Consider the following 18,963-nt stretch of genomic DNA (forward strand, 5'->3'; position numbering starts at 1 on the left):
AAAAAAATCTGGCCGTTTGTGCTTTCAGCCTCCCAAGCAGTACAATGTGTTCCTTCTGTATTCTTACTGATCATATAGCTGTTTCATAAGCTTGCACTGTTGAGATCAGTACTGACCCTTCTACTACTTAGTTTGAAAGTTAAATGCTGGTGTTTGATGCTGAAAGGGAGCTTTATTCCATACCTAACCCCACTGTGTACTTGTTCTGGAAGATGGGAACAGCACAGAGGAAGAATTGCTCTGTGCAGCCTCTCACAATAAGGGTGTTCTTTAGCTATTTGAACTGTCTCATGCATCCTGCCCGTAGTCTGGATAAGGTGTAGAGCTGGATGAACACAGCAGGCCAAGCAGCATCAGAGGAGCGGGAAGGCTGACGTTTCGGGCCTAGACCCTTTTTCTGAAGAAGGGTCTAGGCCCGAAACATCAGCCTGCCTGTTGTGTTTATCCAGCTCTACATCTTGTTATCCTTTTTTAATTAGCCTTGTTGCAACAGCTGAGTGAATGGATGAAGAAAGAACAGGTGTCAGTTCAGCACTCCTCAATGAGGCACAGACAATTTGGGAGTATCCCATTTGGAACTGTAACAAATTGGAGAACTTTGCTCAGTCTGGTTGTAACAAGCTCAAAAGTTGTTTGCTTCAATCGTGCAGGTTTTTCAAACACAGGTATTTAAGGCATAGCAGGGGGTGTGCAAAAAGGAAAGGTTATTTTTACTACAGAGCACAACACAGAAGTTTGCACAGTAAATTCATGCCTCAGGAAAACCAATGATCAGGAGTAACTTTATGGTGTGACAAGATGTTAAGACTCCTCATCCTGTCTAAAAAATGTGTTCAAAGCTTTAAATCTAATAAACAACCAATGACTTTCTTAAAAATTCAACAGCAAACAGAATTAAAAAGAAAAAGGGTTACAACATTTTACTCAGTCAGAAATTTTGCTTACCTTTAAGATAAGGCTATGTGAACATGTTTATGATTATCCTCAAAAGTCCCTGCTTCAGATGATTTTAAAGATAGGACTGGAAGAGGTTTGAAGATGACATTTTTGGAATAGTAATACATTAAACTAATTCTCAGAAAAAAAATTGCTGGACTGTTTTTGAATCCATTATAACGATGAAATAGCCTTACAGTTTTCATGTTCACATATATTTGTACCTTGTACATTTATGTCATTGAAATTGTTGACAAAGGAATCATTTGATCAGTGTCTCCAGTTAATGGAATCAAAACAAAAGCAAATATTGTGAATGCTGGAAATTGATTAAAGACAAGATATAGAAAATACTGAGCAGGTCCGGAAGCATCTGTGGATGGAGAAAAATAGTAAATAATTCTGTGCTGACCTACCTACACTAAATCCTATTTTCCAGCACTTGGCCCATAACCTTGAATGTTCTGACATTTTAAATGCTCATCCACATGCTTTTCAAAAGTTTGTAAGGTTTCCCTTCTCTACGATCCTCCCAGACAGTGCATTCTACATTCCTACCAGCCTCAATGACCTTTCCTTAGATCTGGAGAAATTTTGACATGTAACAGGTTTAAGCAAACAGTGAGGTATTGGGGTGGGGGGTGGGGACACGTGGATGGAGAGGGGGAAATAAAAGGGAAAGGAAGTGATAAGGGGTTTGGTTTGGAGAGATTCAATAACAAAAGGAGTGATGTTGCAAAGTAAAAGTAGGTGGTAGTGAGATAAATAAAAATGACTGTAAAAGTATTGGAGATGTGAATAATAGAATCGTCACTGGCAGCTGTTAATGGGATAAAATGAAGACAGAGGGTCTGATCTGAAATTATTGAATTCATTGAGTCCATAAGGCTGTGAAGTGCCTGCAAGTTGAGAAGCAATTCAGCTGTTAAGCTTCATTGGAGCAGTGTAAAAGATTGAGGACAAAGAGGTCAAAGTGGCAACAGGACAGTGAGTTTGCAGATGACACCAAAATTGGGGGTGTAGTGGACAATGAAGAAGGTTATCTCAGAGTACAACGGGACCTTGATCAGACGGTACGATGGGCCAAAAAGTGGCAGATGGAGTTTAAATAAATGTGAGGTGTTGCATTTTGGTAAGGCAAAGCAGGGCAGGACTTAAATAGTTGATGGTAGGGTCCTGGGGAATGTTGCCAAACAAAGAGTACAGGTTCATAGTTCCTTGAAAGTGGAGCTGCCGGTTGACAGGATAGTGAAAAAGGCACACAAACAAAGTTGCTGGAGAAGCTCAGCAGGTCTGGCAGCATCTGTGAAGGAAAAAACAGAGTTAACGTTTTGGTCTTTTGGAAGGGTCACCGGACCCGAAACGTTAACTCTGCTTTGTCCTTCACAGGTGCTGCCAGACCTGCTGAGCTTTTCCAGCGATTTCAGTTTTTGTTCCTGATTTACAGCATCCGTAATTCTTTCGGTTTTTATATAGTGAAGAAGGCATTTGGTACACTGGCCTTTACTAGTTAGTGCATTGAATACAGGAGTTGGGAAGTCATGTTGCAGCGTTACAGGACATTGGTTAGCCACTTTTGGAATATTGTGTTCAATTCCTGCTATAGGAAAAAATGTTGTGAAACATGAAAGAGTTCCGAAAACATTTACAAGGATGTTGACAGGGTTGGAGGGTTTAAACTATAGGGAGAGGCTGAATAGGCTGGGGTTATTTTCCCTGCAATGTCAGAGGCCTTATAGAGGGTGACCTTGAAGAGGTTTATAAATTTATGAGGGGTACAGATAGGTTAAATAGACAAGGTTTTTTTGCCAGGTCGGTGGAGTCCAAAACTAGACGGTATAGGTTTAAGGTGAGAGGGGAAAGATTTAAAAGGGACCTAAGTGGCAACTTTTTCAGCAGGGTGTGGTGCGTGTATGGAATGAGCTGCCAGAGGAAGTGGTGGAGGCTGGTATGATTACAGCATTTAAAAGGCATCTGGATGGGTATATGAATAAGAAGGGTTCGGAGGGATATGGGCCAAATGCTGGCAAATGGGACTAGATTAATTTAAGATATCTGGTCGGCATGGACAAGTTGGAGTGAAGGGTCTGTTTCTGTGTTGTATAGCTCTATGACTCTTAAGTACATGGATAAGAAATGTCTGGAGAAATTTGGGCCAAGTCCAGGCAGAAGGGACTAGTTTAGTTTGGGATTATGGTCGACATGGACTGGTTCGACGAAAGGGTCTGTTTTCATGCTGTATGACTGTGTAACACATTGAAATTTTACATTCCTCAGTGTCCCTGCAGTTGCTTATGCAGTGTTTTGTTTTTAATTTCAAAACCATACTTCATTCACTTTTTTGTAAACATAGTCACTTGAACAGTTTGGTTCTGCACACAGTAACAGTAGCGAACAAATAAACCTAAGGGATTTCTTAATTAGACAAAATTATAATTACATACATCTGAGGCACGTTATATTGTACATTCAACCCCTATTCTTCTCCCGGTCAAGTCTGCTTCTGATCTTGTACCTTTCAAAGTTAGTTTAACTTTCCATGAAAACAGTTCCAACTTGAATACGGGATTAAAACCCATCATGAGTTGTAATCGACTGCAAACAGAAATAAGGGCTGAACCTGCCCAATTCGTGGTGCTGAGAGCTATCACATGACACCAGGAAAACTTTTTGAACCAATACGACAGCTAATGTAAGGACAGCTGCTTCCGTCAGAGGGAGAGGACAGTCATTTCTCATTCACTGGGTAGAAAGTTGAGTGAGTGAAGTTTGGAGAGGAGCTGAGGCTGGTCCTGGTGGACAATGCTATGGATACAATCTGGCAGTACCAGTTTCGGATTATCTTGCTGGGAGATTCCACTGTGGGGAAATCTTCTCTTCTCAAGCGTTTCACTGATGGCACTTTCAGTGAGCTGCAGGACCCCACGGTGGGGGTGGATTTTTACGCCCGGGTGTTGGAGGTAGAGCCGGGCTGTAGGATCAAATTGCAGCTGTGGGACACCGCCGGCCAGGAACGCTTCAGGTCAGCCGCAACAACACCCGCGTCTGGAGTCGCCCCCCGAGGGCTGAGAGCGAGAGAAACGCGTGTGGTTTCAGGCGCCTGCAAGTTGCAGCGACTGTTATATAGGAGTGGAACAACACTGATATTCCTGAGAATCCCAAGAAGGTGTTTGGTGGTGGGGTGAGATTCTCCTTATCCAGAAGGTGATGGGAGTGTAGAGCTCGACACCACAGGGAGAGGCTGAGTGGGGAAGTTTTAAAAGACTGGCTAAAAGAAATGCGTAGCAGGTTTAAACAAGAAAAAGGAAAGGCAACATTGCAGACATACACTGTTCGATAGACCTGTATCTGCTGTTTCATAAATCTCTAAGCACACACTCCTCTCTTCCCTGAAATATTTCTGAAAAGTGCATTCAACAAAAACTTTTTTAAAAGAACTTTTTTTTTTAATCCCTCTTCAGTATTGGATGTATGTCACATTAATCCTTTTTTTCCGTTCAGGGATTACGAAAATATCTTAGAGTAACACTGTGAGAGGCTGTGTGTCAGTGCAGCGTTTGTGCTGCACTGTCCCTACTTGGGGGTATTGTGTGGCCCTTTGGTTCATATAACAGAATGTGGTTGTTGCGGATCTATGGGCTGAGGAGTGGCAGTTGGAGTTTAATTTGTATAAATGACAGATATTGCATTTTGGTAAAACAAACAAGGACAGGACTCCTGCAATTTAATGGTAGGGCTCTGGGTAAGTGTTGTAGAACAGAGAGACCTCGGGGTTCCGGTACGTAATCCTTTGAAATTTTCATCACAGGTGGTTAAAAAGGCGTATGGCACACGCCGTCATTGCTGAGACCTTTTGAGTGTAGCAGTTGGGACATCGTGTTGAGGTTGTACAGGTGGGGCCTCTTCTGGAGTAGTGTGTGTGTTCTGGTCGCCCTGCTATAGGAAGGATATTATTAAACTAGAGAGGATGCCGAGAAGATTTGCCAGGAATGGAGGGTTTGAGTTATAAGGAAATGGCTGGCTAGGCTAGAACTCTTCCTACTGGAGCGTAGGAGGTTGGGGGTAATCTTATAGGGGTTTATAAAATCATAAGGGGCATAAATAAGGTGAAAGACAAGAGTCGATCCCCAAGGGTGGGGGAATTTAAAACTAAAGGGCATTTTTTTAAAACTAGAGAATGAGTTAAAAAGGACCTGAGGGGCAACCATTTTACACAGTGGTTTGTGTGTGGAATGAACTGCCAGAGAAAGTGGTGCATGCAGGTACAGTTACAATGTTTAAAAGATATTTGCATATTTTCACGAATAGGAAAGGTGTGGAGGGATATGGGCCAAATGCCGGCCAGTGGAATTTGATTAGTTTGGGAATATAGTCAGCAGGGTTTGTTGGACCAAAAGGTTTGTTTCCGTGCTGTATGACTCCATGACTCCATTACAGAATTTGAATAGAATTAGATCTTATTGTCATGCGCTCTCAAGTATGGTGATACAGGAATACAGTGAAAAGTGTACACAGTTACCGTTCCCGGCACCATCTTAGGTACCTAGGTACAAGGTCTAAGGCACAAAGTAGAAAAATAAAGATATAACGTTAAAAATTCAGCATTGATGTCATTCAGGCTCGGTGATTTTCCCCCCCCATGCCCCCACACTGGAGTTCACTGTCTTAAATGCTGCCAACTGCCAGAGCCTGCGAGGCTCACCAGCTGCCAATTGGCCCAGGCCTGCATCTTTGAAGTTGTTAGCTGATTCACTCAGCGAGCAACAAATCAGTCATCATTCATCAAGGATTCTTCCATTCTGCAAACATATCTGCAATAGTCAGGTAATTGCAAAAGGAAGAAGAGCCAACTGCGATGGGTTGTACTTTCGGAATGGGTAAAAGTTCAAATAATATGTGGCACAATGTTTATCACTGAATCACAAAATTATTACATCCCAGAAGGAGACCATTTGCTCCATCGTGTCTGTGCCAGCTCTGAGCAATTGGCTTAATGCCATTCTCTCACCTCGCCCATATCTATCTCTCACTGTAAGCCTGCATGGTCTTCCTTTCCAAATAACCGACTAATTTCTATTTTAGTATTTTGTTCAAACCCATCCTCTCAGGCAGGGCATTCATTAGTTTAACCATTTAGTGCAGGAAAAGCTTTTCTTCCAATCATTCTTTACTGTTTTACTGAATACTTTAGATCTGCACCCTTGTGTTTCATCCTTTCTTGAATGGGAACATCTTCTGCTCAAAATAATGACCATAATTCTGTAAGTTTTAATTTACTTATGGATAAGGAGAAGAGTAGTCCTCAGGTGACAGTATTAAGTTGGAGGCAGGAACTGGAGAATGTAGATTGGGGATGGCTGTTTGAGGGAAATTCACATCTGGCATGTGGGAGGCTTTTAAAGGCCATTTGATTAGGTCATGTGAAAATGAAGGATGAGGATAATATTCTTGGATCATGAGAAATTGTGAGCTTAGTCAAAACGATAAAGGAAGCATACTTCCTGAAGACAGAGTCCTCAAAGAATACCAAGATAACTGGAAAAAACCTCAAACAAGGATGAGGAGGGCTAAAAGGGGCCATGAAATATCTTTGGCAAACAGGATTAAGGAAAATCCCAAGGTGCTTTATACATGTATAAGGAGCAAGAGGGTAGCTAAAGAAAAGGTATTCCACTCGAGGATAAAGGAGGGAATTTATCTGTGAAGCCAAAGGAAGTGGGTGTGGTCTTTGACGAATACTTTGCACAAAGGAGAAAGACACGATGGATGGTGATTCTTGGGAGGCATGTTTTGATATTTTAGGGCATGTCAATATAAAGAAGGTGGTGTTGGGTGTTTTGAAAAATCATTAAAGTAGTCAAGTTCCAGGACCTGATGGAATCTATCCCAGAATGCTGAGGGAGACAAGTGAGGAAATTGGTGGGGCCTTTTATAAAATCTTTATCTTCTTTACTGACGAGAGGTCCCAGAGGGCTAGAGAATAGCTGACATTGTTCCTTAGTTTAAGAAGGGCAACAGGGATAATCCAGGAAATTACAGACTGCTGAGCCTTGCGTCAGTGGTAGGGAAATTGTTGGAGAAGATTCTTAGGGATAGGAGTTGGATTTGGATGAATTTTAATAAATATAGATTTATTAGCTATAGACAACATGGCTTTGTTGGGGCAAGGTCATGTCTCTCCAACGTGGTTGTGTTTTGAGAGGAAGTGACAAAGATGATTGAGGGCAGGGCATGGATGTTGTCTGCAATGACTTAAGTGAGGCCTTTGACAAGGTTCCTCATGGCAGGTTGATAGAAAAGATCAAATCATAAGGATCCATGGTGGGCTGGTATGATGGACACAGAACTGGCTCAGTCATAGAAGACAGAGGGTAATGGTGGAAGTGTGTTTTTCATATTGGAAGTCTGACTAGTGGTGTTCTACAGTGATTAGTGCTGGGACTCCTGTTGTTCTGTGAGGTATATAAGCCATTTGGAGGAGAATGCAGGTGACCTGATTAAGTTTGCAGATGACCCAAAGATTGGGGAGCTGTGCATAGTGAGGAGGATTGCCAGGAGATACAGCAGGATAAAGATAAGCTGGAGACTTGAACAGGGAAATGGCAGATGGAGTTTAATCTGGACAAATTTGCAGATGACACTAAGATTGGAGTAGCAGATAGTGAAGGGGACTGTCGGAGAATGCAGCAGAATATAGATAGATTGGAGAGTTGGGTGGAGAAATGGCAGATGGAGTTCAATCCAGGCAAATGCGAGGTGATGCATTTTGGAAGAGCGAACTATACGGCAAATGGAAAAGCCCTGGGGAAAATTGATGCACAGAGAGATCTGGGTGTTCGGGTCCATTGTACCCTGAAGGTGGCAACACAGGTCGATAGAGTGGTCAAGAAGGCATACGGCATGCTTTCATTCATTGGACGGGGTATTGAGTACAAGAGTTGGCAGGTCATGTTACAGTTGTATAGGACTTTGGTTCGACCACATTTGGAATACTGCGTACAGTTCTGGTCACCACATTACCAAAAGGATGTGGATGCTTTGGAGAGGGTGCAGAGGAGGTTCACCAGGATGTTGCCTGGTATGGAGGGTGCTAGCTATGAAGAGAGGTTGAGTAGATTAGGATTATTTACATTAGAAAGATGGAGGTTGAGGGGGGACCTGATTTGAGGTCTACAAAATCATGAGAGGTATAGACAGGGTGGATAGCCAGAAGCTTTTTCCCAGAGTGGGGACTCGATTACTAGGGGTCACAATTTCAAGGTGAGAGGGGGGAAAGTTTAAGGGAGATATGCATGGAAAGCTCTTTACGCAGAGGGTGGTGGGTGCCTGGAACGTGTTGCCAGTAGAGGTGGGCACGATAGTGTTATTTAAGATGTATCTAGACAGATACGTGAATGGGCAGGGAGCAGAGGGATACAGATCCTTGGAAAATAGGCGACAGGTTTAAATAGAGGATCTGGATCGGCGCAGGCTTGGTGGACCAAAGGGCCTGTTCCTGTGCTGTAATTTTCTTTGTTCTTTGTTCTAAATACAAGGTAATGCATTTTGGGAAATCTAATGCAGGAGGGAAGTATACAGTAAATGGCAGAACACTTAATAGCATCAAAATACAGAAGGATCTGGGTGTACAATTCCATAGTTCCTTGAAAGAGGCAATACAAGAGGATATGGTGGTCAAGATGGCATATGGTATGGTTGCCTTGGTCAGAGCATGGAGTACAAAAATTGGCAAGTTGTGTTGCAGCTGTACAGAACTCTAGTTAGGCCACATTTGGAATATTATGTACAGTTCTGGTTACAACCCTACCAGGAGGATGTGGAGGCTTTGGAGAGGGTATAGAAATGGTTTGCCAGGGTATTAACTATGAGGAGACATTGGGCAAACTTGGTTTGTCTTCATTCAAATGTTAAAGGATAAGGGATAACCTGATTGAAGTTTACAACTTTGAGGGTCTTGGGTAGTCAGCATCTTTATCCCCAGGGTAGAAATGTCAAATACTATGGGATATAGGTTTAAGATAAAAGGGAGTAAGTTTAAGGGAGATGTGAGTGGCAGGTTTTTTTTTTAATACGGAGTGTGGTAAATGCCTGGAATGCGCAGCCAGAGGAGGTGGTGGAGGCAGATACAATAGTAACGTTTAAGAGGCATTTTGACAGATATGTGAATAGGCAAGGAATAGAGGGATAAGGACAGTGTAGAAGCATTGTGCGTCAGTACAGTCTTGATGGGTTGAAGGGTTTGTTCCTATGCTGTACTGTTCTTTGTTCTTTATAGTGCAGGATCAGACTGGAAATTCAAAATTGTGTGGCTTATACTGATTTGAATATCAGAGCTGTACAAGATGAATTGAGAATCTATTTGCTAAAAAGTCCCCTTTTTATAAGAAACAAAACTGTATCTGTTTTGATCATGATAGTTTTGTTCCTTCTGTATTCACGGACTGTTCCAATCTCCGTTTCCTGGTGTTTTGCCTGTAACCATGTCAACATCAAAGGGTGTGCACTGTCAAACTGTTGGTTCACAAAGGTAAAATTTCTTTCTCTCAAGTCACAAACTAAATCATAACTTATTTTAATTACGTTACAGTACAGAACAAAGACACGCTGGAAAGAGAAGGTGCTGAAGGTTTTTTTTTTGTAAGCTTTGAAGGCTGGAAAAATTTGGATATAATCAAGCTATTTAATTTAAAAGCACCTTTTGCAATCTCTGACCATCCCAAAGCATTCCACAACCAGGGATGGAAGCAAACAGAAACTGAAATTTCTGGAGAAATTCAGCAGGTCTGGCAGCATTAGAGATGAGAGAAAACAGAGTAAATGTTTCAAGTCTTGTGACCCTTACGGAGTTGAAATGTTAACTGTTTTCTGGTATTGCCACTTTCACAGGAACTGTGGAACTGTTCATCCAGATCCCTCTGTATGTTGATGCTGTTAATGGTTCTGCCACTTTGTGGAATTCACAATCCGAGAGTTCGGTGAATGCCAAGACCTTGAGTAAATTTGAGGAGGAGATGGACAGATCTATAATTAGTACAGGGATTCCTTGATTTACACGTGCCTGACTTATAAACACGCATTCTTACAAACATGACCCCACACGGTGTCATTTTAAAGACCCACGTACAAATTTTTCCTGTACTTCTGCATGGCCAATTTATATTGTCCTAGAGTACAAGTTGACTTGTGAACAGACTTGGGAACAAAACCTATTCGTGACCCGAGACCTGCCTGTAATGGGTTGAACGGTTATGGAGAGCAGGCAAAAAGTGGATTTGAGGCTGAGATGAGATTAACCCTTGATCGTATTGAATGGTGGAGCAGACTCGAGGGGCTGTATGGCCTATTCCTGCTCCGAGTTCTTATGTTCTTATGATTTGAAAGCAAGAGTCAGTCTTAAAACCAAACATTGCTTGACCAGGACCTAACGTAGGGATGATGGAGGAGCAGGTTTCAGTTGTTTTAGGACCCGGACAGAGTTTTGAACGTCCTCAACAATTGTTATTCATTTCTGAGCATAAAACAATGTATGCACCAAATAAGTACTAAAGTTTTCCTACTTGTACTGAGGAGGATATTAACTTGTTGTGGCAAACCTTATTTTGCAGTGTATCTCTGTACCTTTTCAGCTATTGTGAAACAAAAATGGCTTTAGTCAGGATACCTATTAATGGAAACCAGCAGATGGCAAATCTCCATAGAACAGTACAGCATAGTGCAGGCCCTTCGGCCCACGATGTTATGCCGACCTATTATCCTACTGTAAGATCAAACTACCCCGCATACCCTACATTTTACTATCATCCAAGAGTCACTTAAATGTCCCTAATGTATCTGACTCCACTACCACTGCTGGCAGTGCGTTCCACACACCCACCACTCTGTGTAAAGAACCTACCTCTGACATCTCCCCTATACCTTCCTCCAATCACCTTAAAATTATGCCCCCTCGTAATAGTCATTTCTGCCCTGGGAAAAAGTCTCTGGCTATCTATACATGGATCCAGTAGAAAGCTTTCAATTGGCTATCAACTGTGGGCCCTTTGGGGCCAAGATATAAATTTCTTGAGGGGCTTGAGTAACACTTACAATCGCTGATTCTTATTTCAAGAATGGCGATCCCTTTAGATTCTAGACGTGTGTAAACTAGTCATTGCTAGCAATTGAACAGATTCCAATATGTGTGGCATGGGGGTTATGAAAGGCTTGTCAGTCTTACTGATATATTTATGAACAGTGAGATTTTGCATGAAGAGATTGGATAGACGGGTTGTTTTCATTGGAGCAGAGGAGATTAAGAGCGGACGTGATTGAGATGTATAGAATTATGAGGAGCATTGACAGGGTAGACAGAACGTTACTCCTTGATTGAGGGATCAGTGATCCAGTGGCCGAGATTTGAAGGTAAGAGGTTTGGAGGGGTTATGAGGAAAATCGTTTTCACCCAGACGGACTCACTGTCTGTAAGGGTACTAGAGGCAGAAAACCCTCAAAATACAGTATTTAAGAAATATTTATATGTACACTTGCAATGCCAACGTATGCACGGCTGTAGGCCATGTGCTGGAAACTAGTATTAGAATAGTTAGGTGTTTTTATTTAACCAGTGTGGACACAGCGGGCCAAAAGGCACTTCTCTCTACTGTAGACCTTGATTCTATGAAGTTTGGTACAACTGGCTTCAGATTTGCAGACAAATCTGTACCAATGAAAGTGACCAGGTCTTTCAATTCTCTGACTATCTGCCATTTTTCCAGGTCAAGTCCAGGTGTTTGGGTGAAGGTACACTGTGTCGCTCTCGCGCTCTCACTCAGTTGAGGATAGTCAGGCAAGGTCACTGTCCAATTCGTATCTACACGAGCTGTTCAGTAGCGTCAACATTATGTGAATGTAATATTTTCAATGAGGAAGAAACTACAAAGTGGTTTACAGGAAGGCAGAAAATGGCACTGAGCAAAAAAGATCAAATATTAAGCAGTGGGAGGTGAGGATGGGGGAAAATGTTCGGGGTGGGTTTCATAGAGGTCTCAACAGAGAAAGTGGGTTGGAGAAATGCAAGAGTTGAGCGATGGGATCTGGGGAACTGAGATCGGAGAGCACTTTCAAAAGCGGAGGAACATGAAGGGGTGGGATACAGAGGGCAGTGTGGTAGAAATCAACATCTCCATGTTTGTTCCAGATAGATATTTATTTGCAATTCATAAATTAGCTTGAGACACAACTGGATCCCTGTAATTCCAGTCTCCGTGCACTTGGGCCAGGGTGGGGGAGGACTTGTTATGTATATTTTTCTTTTATATATAATAATTTACCATTTCTGAAGCTATTGATTCTTTGCTGTCATCTCATGCATCTTCTGATTCCTTGGTCAAATGTCTGACACTCTATGATGAAATTAAAAGTGAATGTTGGTAGCTGTTCAATTGCATGGACTATTTCAATCCAGCCAGAGCGCTCTGGCACACTTTGAAGCGAACAAGGACAGCTATCAGAATCATGCTGCAGTATTTGCCTAAATCTGAGATTAGGCAAGTTTTATAGAGCTCCTAACGCCATATCGACTGTGATTAGTTCGCTCCTAGACAGACCATGAACACACTTTTTTTTTGTCACTTACAAGATGTGGACGTGTCTGGCCTGGCCGGCATTTATTGCCCGTCCCTAATTGCCCAGAGGGCAGTTAAGAGTCAGCCACATTGCTGAGATTCTGGGATCTTTAAGTTCTGCGTCACTTAACAGCTCACTGGCTGAATGATTAAACTGTTTTAAAACTCTTTGCAAAAATTCAAACTTTGACAACTGGTGATTTTGCAACAGTCTGAGAAAGGGAGGAGAATGTTTTGAGCGACGAAACAAATAGCCTCCCAGCTGGAGATACTATTTTGCAAACAGTTGCAGATTTTGCATTGTTCCTCTTTATTTTAATGCAGACCTTGACTTTGTTTCCACATTTCAATTATTGAATGTTCAAGAGATAAAATGAACACATATCTCAAAGGTCAACAGAAAAGTCTGGTGAGAGCAGGATAAACACTTTTTATGTAATATGACACTGAATCATACAATCCTGGAATTCGCTGATCTCATCGTAGGTGGTTTCCAGCACATGGTTCAGTGAGCGAACAAAAATAATGACCCAATCTTGATCATGATTTTATTTTTAACATGTTAAAGTCACTAGGTAAAGATGAATCCTGGTTGGAGGTTCACGCTTGCTTACCAAGATAAAAGATAAAAAGGTTTGCATTATGTTGTGCCTTTCATAATCACAGGACAACACTGTGTGCTTTACAACCAGAAGCATTAAGCTGGTGCAAAGTAAGAAACATGGGCAGCCAATTTGCCCGCAGCAAGCTCCCACAAACAATTGTTATCGTTGGAAGCTGATGGCAAGATAATTGTTTTGGTGATCACAGTTTGAGAGATAAGTACTGGCCTGGACATCAAGGACAGTTCACCTTCTCTCCTTCAAAATAGTGCCATGGGATCTTATACATCCACCTGAGGGGGTAGACCATCTTTAATGGCTTATCCAAAGTTTGGCACCGTCAATGCTGTGCTGGAGTGTTAGCCTTGATTTTTGTGCTTGTCCAGGTGCGGCATTTAAACCCACAGCCTTCTGACTTCGACAGCTATACCACCTGAGTCACAGCTGGCACTTGAGTAGCAATTCAGTCCCCAGCTCATTCAGAGAGTGGCCACAGCTATTATCAGCCACTTCAGGCTAACTTTTTGCGAGCTCCACACTTGAAAACCGCCTTCAGGTAATTTGGGTATAGCCGGAAACATGAGCATTTTGTGTAACATTTTATTCTCCATCAATAAATCAATTTTGCACATAAATCAATCAAAATTACATTATGGTCTGTCCTTCATGTTTTTACTTTCTCCCCAATTCTTATCCCTCTGTTTCTAAAGATACTAGTTCACTGTGGGATATATTATGAAGGAAGTACTCTTTGCCTGTAAATAAAACTGAAAGAACTGTAGATGCTGTAAATCGGGAACAAAAACAGAAATTGCTGGAAAAGCTAAACTTGCAGAATGAGCAGATACCCAATGCACAAACTGACTGCAAAACAGTCCGATTTTCCCTGGGGCGTCTTGCTACTTCTACCTCTGACATCCTGCTGGGTATGACAACCTTGAAGTTTATTAACAACACTGAAATGTTTACATGGATATAGACCTGTGCAGAGTCTGGGTTCTGTGATTACTGTTACTGTTCATACAACTGACTGACTGAACACGTTACACTGAATCCATTGCACTCAGACTGTCACTGATGGCAAAGCGGTGACCTTGTACTTTTATGTTTAAATTTTGTATCTTATGAAATTTTCCTATTTCTTGAATACTGGGCCACAATTCAGGAATCTTTGATCTTTTTGAATTACTGATGGTGCAATGTGCATGAAGTAACTAAATGCAGTCTGGCTTTAATACATTCTTTGATTTACTTCTGTTGTTTGGCCCCTCCAATAAACAGCAAATTCAAAGGCCAGAGCTTCAATATCTTCTCTGGGCCAGGTATCTGGATTTAGCTCAAAATAATTAATATTTTGTTTCATTTTGGGGGGGAAAATGGTTTTAAAAGACTAGACTTGTCTCTATAATGAGACTAGATTTTAAAAACACTTGAGATTGGGACTTAACTAATCAATACCATAGTGCTTTGAATGCAATTCTTTTGCCTCCTGTTTATAGAAAGATACTAGCTGATTATTTGAATGCGTTTCTTATTAACATCACATTGTAAAGTCTCAAACCGAACTATTAAAACTGCATGCAGCGCACTACAGGAAGAGTGCAATATATTGGAGTAGTAATCTCCTTCAGAGACAGGTCTACACTCCCCTAATTCAGACCTCCTGAGTGTTTTTTTTTTTATCCCCCTCGCCATTGGCTGCCATACCTCTAGCTGCTTAGTCCTCAAGCTCTAGGGTTCCCTGCCTCAACCCCTCTACCTCAGTATCTCTCTCTCTCTCCTTAAGACACTGAGGAAGGGTCACTGGACCTGAAACGTTAACTCTGACTTTTTCTTCACAGATGCTGCCAGATCTGCTGAGCTTTTCCAGCAACTTTGTTTTTGTTCCATTGAAAACCAACTTTTGTTTTGGTCTCCCTATCTGAGGAAGCATGTTCTTTCTCTACGGGGAGTGCAGTGAAGGTTTACCAAATTGATTCCTGGGGCAGCAGGACTGACCTATGAGGAGAGATTGAGTTGGTTGTAGGTTTAAGGTGAGGGGAAAGATTTAAAAGGAACTAAAGGGGCAACTTTTTCATGCAGAGACTGGTGCAGACTTGAAATGAGCTGTCTGAGGCGGTCAAGACCGGTACAATCATAACACTTAAAAGGCACCTGGATGGGTATATGAATAGGTAGGGTTTAGAGGGATATGGGCCAAATGCTGGCAAATGGGACTAGATTAATTTAGGTTATCCGGTCAACATGGACAATTTGGACCAAAGTGTCTGTTTCCAAAATCGGACTGTTTTGCAGTCAGTTTGTGCATTGGGTATCTGCTCATTCTGCAAGTTTAGCTTTTCCAGCAATTTCTGTTTTTGTTTTGACTCTATGGTTAGGATTGCATTTACTGGAGCTTAGACAAGTGACAGGGATGGAATCTCATAGAAACCTCTTAAAATTCTAACAGGACCAAACAGGTTAGATGCAGAAAGGTTCCCAAAGGTGGGTGAATTCAGAACCAGGGGTCAAAGCTTGAGGATAACAGGTAAGTCTTTTTAGTACTGAAATGACGAAACATTTCTTCATCCACAGAGTGGGGTGAGCCTGTGGAATTTACTAACACCAAGTGATTGAGGCCAAAACATAATGTGTTTTCAAGAAGGTGGTTAATATAGCTCTTGTGGCTAAAGGGATATTGTGGGAGGGAGGGATTAGGGTATTGAGGCCCATGATCATATTGAATGGCAGAGCAGACTAGAGGGGTTGAATAGCCCACTCCTGCTCCAGACTTTTGTGTTTTGGTCATCTGTCCCAAGATCCAGCTTCTGTGGCTCGGAGTCAAATTCTGTTTGAAGATTATTCTATGAAACCTTGGGGTGTCTCAGAACAGTGAGGATGCTGTACAAATGTAAGGGGTTTCTATGAGGAAGAATTGGCTTCACTACACTGATCCATGGGATTGATCAAGAGGGATGAAGTGGACGGTGAAGGCTGCATTTTCGATTGTGTTTATGTTAAGTGTGTTCACTCTTTGTTCTGAAATCAGAAGTCTATTCATACTTTCTCCCTTTTAGGAAATTCACTCCTGGATTGGTTGATCGACCAAACTGAGTACATTATTTTTGTGATTTTTAGTTGTTCGTATGGGACTTGTGATTACATTAGAGGGTTGCAAATGAGATACACCAGGATGTTGCCTGGGGTGGAGCTGCTTAGCAATGGGGAGGCTGGATAAGCTCAAGTTGTTTTCTTTGGAGCAAAGAAGATTGAGGGAGGGATCCTGATTGAGGTGTATAAGATTAACGCAATGCACAGCGTGGTGGGGGGAGAAAAAAATCATTTAACCTATTTTTCTAATTAACCTGTTCAGATGTTATTACGCACCTCTGGAACAAGTAGACTTGAACCTGGGCCTGCCAGTCCAGGGGTATGGCCACTGCCACTGTGCCACAACAGTGTGTTTTAGGAAGCAGCTATTGCCCAGAGTTGAAAAGTCGATAACAAGACGGCATAATTTTAATGTGAAAAGCAGGAGGTTTAGAGGAGATTTGAGGAAACATTGATTCACCCAGAGGGTGGTGGGGATCTGGAATACACTGAGGGGTGAGGTGTGCTGAGCACAAGTAATTGAGGTGGGGAAACCTCACAATCTTTAAAAAGTACTTTTGGATGAGCACTTGAAGTGTCATGACATTGAAGACAATGAACTTTGTGTGGGGAAAGTGGGACTAGAGCAGGGAGTAGTGAATTTTTGGTGGTGCAGACTTTCTATAAAATGCAGTTATTTGAAACAAAACCCACACCATTGTCCCTCCCTCAATCTTCTGATATTGGCTTTGAACAACAGAGACTGGGGTGTTTATTGTCTGATAGGTGTCTCAACTATGCTTTTTGTAATTTGACAGAATATACTTGCAACATTTGGGCATTTGAATTAGGATCAGGATGAGGCCACTCGGCCCCTTGAACCTGCTCTACTGTTCAATAAGTCATGGTTGATTCAATTACTCCACCCTGCTCCCCACAGAGAGCCTTTCACCCTCTTGCTAATCAAGAATCTGTCTACCACTATCCTAAAAATATTCAAGGACTCTTGTGTCATCTTTATAGCAAAAGTTCTGAAGACTCACGACACTCCAAAAGGAAATAAATTCCTCTCTGTCCTAAATGAACAAGCACATTTTTAAAGTGACAAAATGGGCCTAATTTTAACACGTTCAACACTCTCCCACTTGCACAGGGTTAAAATCCATTATCTGTCTGTCCCTCATCCTCTCACTCTCACACACTCAACTGCACACATGCTGTCTGATGTGCACAGTCATGCACACAGTTTATCCACACAGACACAGTTGCCCTCTCCCACTATCACATACACACACAACTTCTCACTGCTCTCCTTGTACTGCAGATGTTATATAACTACATTTTAGCAACTTAAACAGGCAGAGGCAGTGAATTAGAAGTGGGTATTCGGCTCCATGCATTAAGTTGAGAGGTACTTGGGGACAAGCCGTCCTGGATCAGGGTGCTAGTGTCTTGCAATTTGGGATAGTTGAACTGCTTCAGGCAGTAGGTCCTTGTGTACTGTAGGTATTGCCGGGGGCGAGGGGCGGATTCTAATGGTCAGTCTGCAGTTGGAGGCCATCCAATGCTGCTGCTGCCCCAGCTCCACGTGAGGTCTGTTTAATTATTTGCACTCACTTGCAAATGTACTCTGTGTGATTAGATCAGGTGTGTGTTGTGGATGAGTTGTTGGATTGTATCTCAAAAGGGGACTGTCATCCCCTTTGCTAAAGCAACAATGCTGTTTCCAAACAAGTGTCAACAGATTAGTTTTCTTGCTTTGGTGGAGTCACTTGATGGGGAACTAGACTCTGAAGCTAGTCATCAAGCAGTCCTAACAAAGGAGACAACACTGTCCCCTTTTGAAATACAATCCAACAACAACTCATCCACTACAGACACCTGATCTAATCACATGGAGTACATCAAGTCATCAAACAGTCAAACTCCTTAATCTGTTTTAGTTCACATAAGAACCAGCCCCCTCGATAGTCAACTCCAAGAAAACTCACCAATTACTGTGAACCTTTCACTTTGCAAGACCCTCACTTCAACTTTAAAGCATCAAATCAATTGACTAAACCATGGGGTTGAAATGTAGGAGGCTGGAGATCATAAATCAGGGATGGAATTAACAATTGTGTGTATAAACACTGAGCAAGGGCAAGACTGAGCATGAGAGGTGCCAGTCCTCTCACTGCTGTCTAGACTTGTGTATTTTGGAAGGGCATTGAAGGATGAATAATGTCTATAAAATTCTGCGAGGAGCCAAATAAAAATCTTCAGGTGAAACTTGATCCACAGAGATTTTAAATGGAGATTGTACAAAAAAACAACAACTTTGAAACCTGATGTCAGTGCAGCTTTAAGCTGCAGTAAAAATATTTTGGCCCATGCCAAGTGCAGACTAGTTTGGATGATTTATAAATTGCAGATGGTACTTTTAGCACACAGTGTAGGGTGTTGCAATTGACATGCATATATTTACAACAGCCACAGGGAGCTGTGGGAGAGTCTGCAACATTTGTTTATGAAACATGAGTGATAGCAAAGCCCTGTTGGAAGCGACAGTGTGTTACGTAAAGTCTTGGATGTATAGGTCACAACTAACTCTGTTTAAAGTGAAAACCAAAAAAAAACTGTGTTTTTGCTCCCGATTTACAGCATCCAAAGTTGCTGTAAAAGCTCAGCAGGTCTGGCAGCATCTGTGAAGGAGAAAACAGAATTAGCGTTTCGGGTCTGGTGGCCCTTCCTCAGAACTGTTGAGGAAGGGC

General features: G+C 42.0%; 1 protein-coding gene across 1 annotated transcript; it reads left to right on the forward strand.

Moving 5' to 3' along the window:
- Positions 1 to 3,565: 3,565 nt before the first annotated feature.
- Positions 3,566 to 4,136, forward strand: LOC125486275 (ras-related protein Rab-39B-like). The gene has a single exon (XM_048613043.1). The coding sequence runs from the start codon at positions 3,744 to 3,746 to the stop codon at positions 4,119 to 4,121; it is 378 nt and encodes a 125-aa protein (XP_048469000.1). The 5' UTR covers positions 3,566 to 3,743; the 3' UTR covers positions 4,122 to 4,136.
- The last annotated feature ends 14,827 nt before the right edge of the window (positions 4,137 to 18,963 follow it).

Source organism: Rhincodon typus, chromosome 27, assembly GCF_021869965.1.
Source record: "Rhincodon typus isolate 14 chromosome 27, sRhiTyp1.1, whole genome shotgun sequence".
Classification (NCBI taxonomy): Eukaryota; Metazoa; Chordata; class Chondrichthyes; order Orectolobiformes; family Rhincodontidae; genus Rhincodon; species Rhincodon typus.